The 11234-nt window shown below is 35.6% G+C and overlaps 1 protein-coding gene across 1 annotated transcript in view; it reads right to left on the bottom strand.

Annotated features, from left to right (window-relative positions):
- The window catches only part of PTPRD (protein tyrosine phosphatase, receptor type, D), a gene marked incomplete at its 3' end in the record, with an annotated part of 66991 nt that overhangs the window by 36293 nt on the left and 19464 nt on the right, over positions 1-11234 (bottom strand). Inside the window, exons 8-11 of the mRNA XM_010282760.1 lie at positions 9363-9668; positions 8217-8410; positions 6327-6353; positions 4114-4231 (exon numbers count right to left, since the gene is read on the bottom strand). Coding sequence (XP_010281062.1) covers positions 4114-4231; positions 6327-6353; positions 8217-8410; positions 9363-9668 — 645 coding nt within the window. The remainder of the gene's footprint in view (positions 1-4113; positions 4232-6326; positions 6354-8216; positions 8411-9362; positions 9669-11234) is intronic.

Here is an 11234-nt window from a genome sequence, read left to right as displayed (position 1 = left end):
CCCATTATACAGCTTATATTGTGTACATTTTTGGAGTCCCGATATCAATTGCTCTTGTCTACTCTTCCAATTTAATTTAGATATTTATTTTTATTTATTAATTTTTTGTGCTCATTTATATACATATGCTTAATTTAATGTTAATTAATATTTCTATTTAAAAAGAGTCTGTTTCTATTACAATGACTTATTTTATAATAAAGTATATCCATAACTATTTAGAAATGGTGTTCATTGTGTACCAATTCCTGACAGGTCAAGACAGCACAATAGTTTTAGGAGTAGGAGTGCTATGATAACACAGCCTTCCACGAAGCCTAATTAGTTCCATCCACATTCAAAGCCTTCCCACATGAATGTAACTGCTGCACTGTGAGACCTGGTTTCTGTATTTAAACACCTCAGTGGATTTTGTTACTTATCTTCAGTTCTCAGGCACCCAGCAAATCAGATTCTTATTGTCAGAAGTTCTGACTACCATTCCATAATGCATTAGGAATAAGGAGGGAGAAATGGCATGGGTTGAAGAAAATTCTGCATTTAATAAGCTCCTTCCTTATTATATGTGTTATAAGTCATGACATTCCTTCTAACTGCATAAGAATTATAGCTAGTTTTTAAATAAGTTTTCCAAATATCCTTCCTTTTAAATGTCCGGTTCACCTGCAAGTATTATTCCCAGGAATTTTGTAATGTTTTTCCTACACTTTCTGCTGTGTAAAGAATATATGTCTGACTAGTTCTGACTTTTCCTCATTGATTATTATAAGCCTTTACAGAAGAAAGAAAAGGCTGTGAAGGCCTCTTGCAGGCCATATTTTTCTCTATATTATAACTATTACTGAAACCAACGGAGCATATGAAAGAGAAGAAGGATCCACACAAATAGAATAATAACTCCGTCGGCTTTCTAGAGGAGAGACTGCTGGAAGGTGTCACTAAATTATTTTTGTGATAAATTGATTTTTTTTCTTGTGGCACACCTTGCAGTACTACTTTTTAACCTTTGTGGTAACCACAGAGAAAGAAATAAATTACTACTTGCTCTTGATCAGAACAGGGAAACTACTAAATCTTACTTATCCAATAAAAACCCCTGTGATTAAAACAGTAAAAAACAACGGTCACTTTTTTTTTTTGGAGCATATCTGATTTTGTAAAGCGTGTGAATTTCCTGTATGTTAACATGCAACTATTGATAGAGAAAGAAAATATTTTTCTCTCTCTCTTTTTATTTCCAGGTAGCTTTCAATTAACATTTTCTTTTAGTATGATCACTTGTGAATATTACAGTATTGTGGGACAAACAGCAGGACTCTGTGCAGTCCTATATACAGCAGTGTCATGGAATAGGTCTATCTCAAAACTTCTTCTGATAATAATACCTGAATTTGCCATGAGCCTGAATTAAGTGAAATTACCCAGGAAAAAATATATTCTCTGATCTAGTGAAGTCCACCTTCATTACTATACAGCAAGATGTCCCTCACACACCCCTTTGCAACAGTCATTACACCAAACAGTTGTAATGGCATGCCATTACTAGCAGAAGCTCATGCAAGCTGCCTTTGCCAGTCACCAGAAGTAATTTGTTTCTGTTAGTTGTAATACAGTAAACCACTGTCTTAATGTAAATTTTCTCCTCTAAGCTGAAATCTGTATTTGAAGAGCACAGCGAGTAAATTCCAAATAATGGACAAGTTGTTGTTCTATGAGATTCTTCAACTACTGTAACCCAGAAATTAAAGGTCTGATTAAATTTTCCATAAAAATTCTATCATATCACTACTAGTAATTCTTAATCTTTATCAAGGTCTTGTTAATCACATATTTTGTAAGTCCTGCCTCAAGTAATTTAAAATTTTCTAATACTTTGACTTGAAAATGTTCAGTAATATTTTTTCTTCCATCTGATTTTAAAAAAAAGGAAAGGAAACTGAATATAAGACAAAAACACCTCTGGAGTGAAAATAGTAACTGCATTCAGTGACTTCACTACTAATTGCAGTTACTGTACTGTAGGCTCACTTAACATTTGGTGAGTCTTTCCCATCTAAAAATGTAAATGATGTTTTTATACCACTAACTGGACACAGCTGAACAGTTACTTATCATCTGAATAACTTATGAATAGTAAGCTTCTCAAGTAAACAGTTAGACATTTATTCTCCTTTCATATTTCTTAGGGATATAATCTCACTCATTCTAATACAGCTGCACTTGAATTAAACCTTTAAAAATTAGACTAGGAAGTAAGACCCTTCATTTGCTTTATTGTAGTATTTGAATAGCACCTTTTTAGGAAAAAAAATCAAATGGAAACTCTCAGAGAATAGGAGGGTGTATTTCAGACCTACAAGCCCCTGGTATTAATGCATCATTCTTTCCCCTGCCTGATGTATTCTCATAGAAAGACAGTGAGCTGGAAACTCTTAGTACTGACTGTATTTATTGTGTCTTTTTTCAAAAGCCTGTATATGAATTTTTCTTACAAGAAGAGCTCAACCACAGCAAGCTGTAACAGCAAGTGAAGAGGTGTTCATACAACTGGAATGTATGAAGGAGAAAAATGGTAACTAGTTATCCTCCAGGAACAAACATTACTTGGCCACGGGGTGAAGCAAACAGCAAGAACAGTGTAATACGTATTACATTTACAGGCATGCCTCAGATCCTCAATTGCTCTTCAGTCACTCAGGGTTTTATGGGACGTGGGATTTGATTGTCTTTCTAAAGTAAAAGAATCAGACACCTTGGAAGAGTGAAACATGAGTAGCCAATAAGGACTAAATGCACAGAAGCTTCAAGTTTTGCAAGCAGGTTTGTATAGCCTATGTTTATGCGTAGAAACTAATGAAAGAATAATCTGTATACTTGTGTCTATTTAAATTGGGAACTGATCTTTAAAAAGAATAATGAATCAGATATCTTTTTTCTTAAATCAAGTTCAAATGCAAGCAGGAAGTATATATTACTTTTTTTTTCTCAGGCCATGAGAATTTAGGAAAGCTAAGTTTCAGCACCAGTCAAGAGTAATGACTAGAAGCTACTCTAAAACCTAAAGTTAAACTCTGTATCTCTAGCCACCAAGACTGAGATTTTTCCAAGGAAGCTGATGTTTCTAATATTAGTACAAGATGTACTTTACATTCAGTTATTGTTTTAAAAATTGAATCAACCAGTATAAATACATATGCCTTTGGGAATTTATATATTAGCATAAACAATACATTGTTATTAAGAGAGCTTGTAATGGTGCTACAAAGATCTCCATGTGATTGTAATGGAATAACCTCAGTGCCTACCCTATGAAACCCAGAACATTAACACCTACAGGCTGTGAACACCGGCACTTAGTGTAGGTGAACACCACACTAAGGCTTGTGGTGGCATCATTTCGTTAAGCTGTGCCCAGTGAACCATTTAATTTTAAAAAACCCTGTTCCTCATCTGTAAAAAAAAGAAAAAAAAAACAATTCAGTTCATCCCATCGGTGCTGAATCAGCTGAATTGGTCATGCAGTCACATATCCACCATCTAATACCACCTGTGATCAAATGCAGACTGAACACAGTGGCATGGTGTATTTTGCTCCAGTTTATGCCTCAGATTGCCACTGAAGCAATATGAGTTTCAGGGTTTCATAGGCTGGACTTCCTTTCCATTTTCTAATTCTCTGCTTTAATGATCACATTCTTCGGAGATAAGTTGTGACTGTCATACAGATATGCTCTTTCAATGTTCTTACTGACAGGCAGCAGCATTGCTGCTCTCACAATGATCAAGAAAGTCCTTCGCAAGTTTTTCAAATATCCTTCTTAGTTCTGAATTTCTATTTTTTTCCTCTCCAATAAGACACCAATGCAAATCGAAGAGCTACTGGAAAGTATAAAGTTAAGTATTACGTTTGCCTCATCTTGAACTGAGACAGGGACAAAGGGGTACACTGTCTCTGTTTTCATCTAAGTAAATGAAGGGCCAAATATTGAAACAGAAAATCCTACATCCTGTAAACACTTTTTACACAACAGGAGACTTCCAAATACTAGGAGAAAAACATTAGCAGGAAAGTCAAAGGATTTATTCAGAGATTAACGGGTATGTGAGTATTACCTGCACCAGTAGTAGATATGAGTTTGGGCTTACTGCGTGCTCCATCACCTTTTGTTGTATAGGCTGTCACAGTGAAGGAGTATGTAGTTTCAGGCTGAAGCCCAGAAATTATCATTTCCTGAGATTAAATAAAACAAGAACAACTTATTAAAAATAGATAGTTTTCCAGAAGAGCACAGAATCCTTCAGACAACTCCTGTATATTACATAGAGTGCGCACGCTTTTGTGCTGCTGGCAGTGACAGCAAGCATTTGAGAGCACCAACAGACTGTTCAGTGTGAAGTACTTCATAACACAAGATATTTCACTCACTTAAGCAATAAAAGATGGCACACTTCTACATGGCATGAATCAAATACTTTAAGGCACAAGGCCAAAGTCTTAGCAGTGTGAACAGTGAATAAAGCCTTCAGAACTACCGTGCCTCAGGAATACTACCGATAGAGTGAAATGCATGCATATGCAGATATGAGAAATTCTGTTTTAACTTAGTTATTTACAGGACATCACTGATATAGTTTTAAATGCCTAGTAAGAAGTGTTGCATTTGTATCCACACTTTGTAAATAATGAATGTTTAGCTGAACAAGAAAGCCTTGTCACTTTCATTCCACTTTAATTGTAACCTGTGTCACCAGTTGGATTGTGCATCTAAACAGCTCAAAGAACTTCAGAAACAACTCACTCTTCAGGTCTAAAAGAACTACCTAAAAACCATCAAAAATCTGGTCTGAGAATAAATCTGATGGCCCTCAAACAAATGACAGCAGCTGCAAAAAAAGTAGCTAGTACAAGTGAATGAAAGCAAGATCAAAGTGTAAGTGTCAACGCAAGGGGAATCTTTTTACATGTGTGCATGCAGACACACGTATACACACACAGAAGATGGTGAAGGGCCGGCCACCTGAAATGAAATAAACTTATGTCATGATATAAGGGCAGCCAGAGGTATTTAAGTGTTGATGCTCACATTATAAATAAATTTTATATCCAAATTTAAAAGGACAGTATTTGGAGGCAACTAACTGGCCCAATGTTCCCAACTCATCAGCTTCCAGTCTGCAACCATTGGACTACTCCTTCACATTTTCACATGCCTGAATGGATTTTACATCAAATTTCACTGCTGCCAGAGAGATGCTCTATTTATGCATCTAGAATAAATAGCAAATGTGCTATCACACACCTCTCAGATGCAACAACCATAAAAGTTAATATAAAAATTGTGGGTCAGACTATCCACAGTAATGGTTTTTCAAGATAGTGGGTATAGGCTTAGTATAAATGTGATTAGAATTCGGCATTGTATTTACAGTCAGTTATTAGTAACACATAAATAACAAGGTAATGATCATAACAAGTGGGCAAAATGGCTCAAATAAAATAAAAACACATTAAAAAAACACTACCAAAACCCCCCTCCTTAGACACTATCCCAGAATTGAATGGACCCTAAAGGCCAAAACCAGTAAGACAGACTTCTCTTTTTCATAAGGAAATTGCACCTGATATTAACAGAATAAAATTGTAAAAGGAAAAAAAAACATAAAAATTTGCCATCCTTTTAAATAGTGATGAAGATATTAGCCTCATCTAAAACAAACAGTACTTCATGGTGTAACAGATTGCATGTAGCATTGTCATTTAAAAGTGTGATTTGGATACAGCAAACACTGTTACTTAAGTATAAACACTGCAAGGTATTTGGCTTTTCTGGTAGCATGCAAAATTACCAAAAGGAAAGAACAACTGACTTGAACCTTCAGCTACACACACACACAAAAAAACCCTTAAAATTAATACTGAAAAAATCTCCTTATTGCTATGCAACTCTGAACCCCTTTTGTTGTATTTTTCTAACACCTTCTTGTAAAAAGGAAATTGTGAAGCAGTTAGTGACAGCCATCAAAAAGAAAAAAACACAAACCAGTTCTGTACTTTTGGCATCATGCTAAACCCAAGAACAAGCAAGCAACAGTAACCCCCATTCTCCCTGGGAAAAGAAAAAAAAAAAAAGAAGTGCTGTAAGGGAAAAACTTTGGTGTTAGTAGCATACATTTGTGCAAATGAAAAAAATCCAAGAAAACCAAAGAAGACTCAAGAAAAAAAAAAACCAAAACAAAACAGGAGGCTACAAGCAAACAAGCAGAAAGAAAAAAAAAATCCCAAACCCCACACACACTGTTTTTCTGGCCAGTCAAAAACTACTCACATGTTCAGTTGTATCATCATATTCCCACTGATTGAGAGTAAAGAATGTTGGAAGGAAAAACAAAAGAAATGAAGAGATTTGTAGCCTGGTTGAGGTAATATTTTCATCTTAATAGTAAAATAAATATGAAATATGTCTGGAAAAATCACATACAATTTGAATTAATCGTGTAGAATTGCATAAAATCTGGTTAATGAAATCAGGCCAGGCATTTTTAATTCAATTTCTGCTCTCCCTAAAAACCAGCCACTTCTCTTTCCTTGAAAGATGAAAGAAGTAATGAATTCTCTGGTACCATGTCGTAATATTTCATAATAGATTGTATTAGTAAAAGCTACCAAGGCAGAATTAAAGGCTACCTGCTTTATTTAATCATTGTTACTAGGTTATATGCTTGAGTTTCCTAAGTTAATTCAATGCCTTATTTAAATTAACAGCAGGATTTTTTAGTCTTGAATGCTAACCACACCGATCTTTTACCACCAAGGTCTTCATACCTGCACAAGTCCTGATCACATATATCACAGAAGTATCAAAGACAGGAAGGAGTGGCAGGAGGAGAAAGGAGGTGACTATCCAGAGTGAACCAAAGGTAAACAGGCAGGTCAAAGACGAACTTGGTAAAAAAAGAAATACGACTTTTGCCTTTATAATATTTGGGCAATATATCACCTCCTGTTTCTGACCTAGTGTTTAAAATTATGTTAAACTACCACCACATGAGGCTGAAACTGAAAATCTGTGCAAGAAAGGGGAGAACCAAAGCGCTTCTTTCCCTTCCCACCTCCCCACCTGTTTCCATCTTTCTCTCCACTGAATCTACACTGTAAGATCACCATGTTTTGCAAAATGGGTAAGATAATACTTTGAGAACAGGGTCATTAGCAAAATGTAGGTGTAGGAGACCTGTTCTCAAAAAAGGTATCTGCACAGCTAAAATTTAGAACTAAGACTGGAAGAAGAAACAAAAGCAAAATGCTTGAGACAAATTTAACTGTTTACCTTATGCCAGATTGATAATTTCCTATCAATTCCAGTCATTCTACTCATAAATTGCAAACAAGCAGTAGGAGGTGTGTACTTGATAATAGTTTCAATGTAGAATGATTCTTCCAGTACCAAGAGATTTGGGAATGTTGAGTTTACAGAGCACTACTGTATCCCAATAGGTAAAATCCTATTTTTAGAAGGTTTTTAAACTTGATGTGATCAGGCTTTTGTTTTTGTCATGTCTCATAATTTATAAAACAAGATGGGAAATTTTGCAGTGTAAATAAACCCATACCTGCTTAAATTAAGCTCCTTATTTTATTGCACAGTTATTGATATGAATAATGACAAGTATAAATACGCTGGTGACTTCTAAAGTTGAAAAAATAAATTCATTTCCTGTGAAATGCGTGGTAAGCTGGATACATGCTAATGACAGAAACACTGTAATAATGGGCTAACACAGGCTTCTAATGATTCTAGGTTCTCCACTGAAACAAAGAAATATCAAGTGGGTGTATCAGACAGTGCACAGTTTGCTACATGGACTGTGACCTGGCTCAGATCTCTCTGATGCTTTAAAACTTCAGAGCACAGGTATAGAATGAAGTCTTCAGGTTTAAGTGAGCCAGCAGAAATGACACAGCTTAGCATTTAGTTGCACCCCTATACCAAAAAGGAAGCCTAGGTTTTGGCCCAAGAACTTTTAAACTTAAGTATTCTGGAAAAAAAAAAAAAAAAAACAAACAAAAAACCAACAACACTAAAATAGAGATTAGAAATGTTAGCTGGTAGGCTGAAATACAGAAAGAAAAAAAAAAAAGGCAGTACTGGATAGCTCTCTGGCACACAAAATGTATTCACTGTGACCTAGAAAAGAACATAAAATGTCCTAATTACCTGTGCATCAGCCAGCATGATGTCCTTCAGCATGGGCTGACCCTTTGGCTCTCCATTTTCCATCCTCACATAATGGACCTGGTATCCTCGGATCTGACCATGCTGCTTACTGGGTACAGGCGAGCGCCATGACACTTTAACAGCAGTAGAGTTGACAGCGTCTACCTCGACTTTGCGAGGAGGACCACTAGGAACTGGAACAACATCATTGGACAGAAAAGAATTACAGGCACCTGCCTCACCCACGTGTTTTGCTTTTTTAGAAGGGCAGACTCACTATATTTTCTTTGAAGAATACAAATTGTTCAACAAATGAAAATGGTCAACCAATCTGCTCTAGCTCTCAGTGAAAAGATCAAAAAACATGACTGATGCAAAAAATGGAAGAAAAAAGAGTATTAGAGAAATAGAAAAACATGTAAAAATGTACAAAAGCCAAGGAAGATGCTTTGAGATTCAAAGCATTACAGTACAAAGAGATATTTTAATCATTGAAATAATAATACTAATAATAAAACCACAAAAGATTTCAAAAATAGTTTCCCTTATTTTTGTTTGCTAAGTGTTTTGTTTCTTTTTTTTTTTTTCCAGTAGTATAAAAAGGAGGCTGATAACAGGGCTGTCTTCTGTCACTTTCGAGTATGGAAGAAAAGAAAATATGTGGAGCATCAGTTTTCCAAGATTAAAAACAAAACTCAAAAAACAACCCAACCCAAAAAAAACCAAATCAAAAAGCACAATATGGAACAAGAAAGCAGTTAAAAAAACAAAACAACAAAACCTGAAAAACATTCATAGACATAAGTGTTTAAAAATAACAATGACTGTAAAATCAAGGAAAAGGCAGGAAGTTTTTCCCCTGAGAGTTTTTTTCTGTTAAAGGAGGAGCAAGAAGGATATGTACAGGCTCAAAGGGGCAGCAGATTCATGTCACTCACAAAAATGTACTTTCTGTTAAAAAAAATTAAAATAGCAAATATAAAAATGGTGTAGAAAGGACAACTCTTTGATTAAAAAACTCAAAGGGTGATAAGATCTGTGATTTGGGAAAAAAGAGGAGCAGAAAAAAATACTTCTAGGCTATACAAAAGACAGCAGATCGACAGAGTCATAGAGGTGCAAACTGATGTAGTGGAGGCAACATACCATCTTCATCTGTCCGAATCAATACTGCTAAGCTCTCTGGGCCAGGTCCAACATCAGTGTGGGCAGTCACAGAGATCCGGTACTCAGTCCATTTTTCCAGCTGTTCCAAAAGGTATTGGGTACTGTCCGAGGAAATTCCCAAAATTTCATGGGGCTTGACATCTTCTCCATCAATCCCAATGTACTTGATGGAATATTCTGTGATAATCCCATTCTGTTTTTCCACCGGTGGAGGTTTCCAACTTACCAAAATGCTAGTGGAGCTGGGGCTTGTGCAACTAATGTCTTGAGGAGGAGCTGATGGCTCTAATTTCAGTAGTGGGTTAGAGGAGGATTTGAGTGAAAGGATAGGAGTGATTGAAAAAAAATGAACAAAAGAAAAAATAAAAATAAATAAAAGACAACCAAATGAAAATAAAAAATAAATCAAAAAAAGTAGAAACTTAAAAAAGCAAACCATCAGAAAACCATATGTACCTTGGCTTATTAACATGAGGAAACTGAAAATGAATAGACCAACTAAATGGTGAAAAAGGATGTAGGGGAAATACATGAAAATGAAACCTCAAAATAATATTACCTACCTGTTATTAAAATTCTTCTCGAAATAAAACAAAAACGTGACACTTCTACGACTACTGATCTATCTTTATAATCATTGCAATTAGTGCAAGCTATAATATTTTAAAGGACACATGACATGTATTTACTTACAAATTTGGACCTATCCCCTTCAAGTGGGTTTACTTGCTTTGAGAAAAATTCTCTCTTTACAAAACTCCTAAAAACTTGCAATAATTGCTACAAATTGCTCCATAAATTTCCATTTTTGTAGCCTCTCCACTCTCAAACAAATTATTATTTTTTTCAGATTTTTTTTATAACTGAGTCTCCCTGGCACAAGTCAACTGCAAATTACGTTTAAATGAAAAGCATTTACTGAAACATTTATTGTAGACAACATAGTAGGAGCATGCAGTCAACAGAAGACGAAGAAAGTCTTAGTCAAAGATTTACCTACCAGGAAAAAGTGACAGGCTTGTTGATTCTGACTGTAACTTGTACTTACCCTAGATCAGCTGTCAGTTTTAATTTTTAACTCCTCTTGGAGACACCTTTGCTAGCAAAGAATTAAATCCTACCAGTACTGTAGTTAATTTCTATAGGAAAAAAAATATAAATCTACCCCCAAACAACATGTCAAGAAAGCAGGTATTCATTTTACAAAAAGAGTTCACAAGCTCAGCACATCACAATGGTGAGAGATTCTGACTTTGTTTTGTCTGCTGTCTCCAGAACCGATCTTCCAGAGCAAAAGTGCTCACCTTTACTGATTTGTACTCAAAAGAGACTGTTAGCATATTTACCTCTTCCGGGCTCCAGAGCATTTAAGCATGTATGTCACTCCATTGCTTTCAGTGAGGCAATTCAAGTACTGAAAGTCAGGTATGCATTTATGTGCTTTAATGCACTTCGACTTAGCAAAGTCTAAGCTTACTAAATGAGGTCATTCAGAGCATCAAAAAGAGCCATAGCTCAAATTCACTGGCAGAAGTAGTGGATGTGGACTGTTTTCTTATTTCTGCCTTCTCTCTTGCAAGGAAAATATAAATTTTGGGTACAAGATCTTTATAGAATACTTTTTTTTGTCTACTGCTTGCTTCCCATTTCTTAAGGGAAAAAAGAAACAAATGGATTTCTGGTACTTATACAAGGCACATCAAAGAAAATTAAAGCAATAGAGAAGGCCTAGGATCCTGCTGTGACCTATTGCATTTACACATGTAACTTTTGGTTCCCTACAGCTCTTCTACAGGGATCAATGGCTTTTTACTCAGTATGGTACACTGCTCTTCTGAAGGGAAAACAGGA

This window comes from Phaethon lepturus, unplaced genomic scaffold, assembly GCF_000687285.1.
Source record: "Phaethon lepturus isolate BGI_N335 unplaced genomic scaffold, ASM68728v1 scaffold8552, whole genome shotgun sequence".
NCBI lineage: Eukaryota > Metazoa > Chordata > Aves > Phaethontiformes > Phaethontidae > Phaethon > Phaethon lepturus.
The sequence above is the reverse complement of the archived record's forward strand: the minus strand, read 5'-3'. Positions and strand labels throughout refer to the sequence as shown.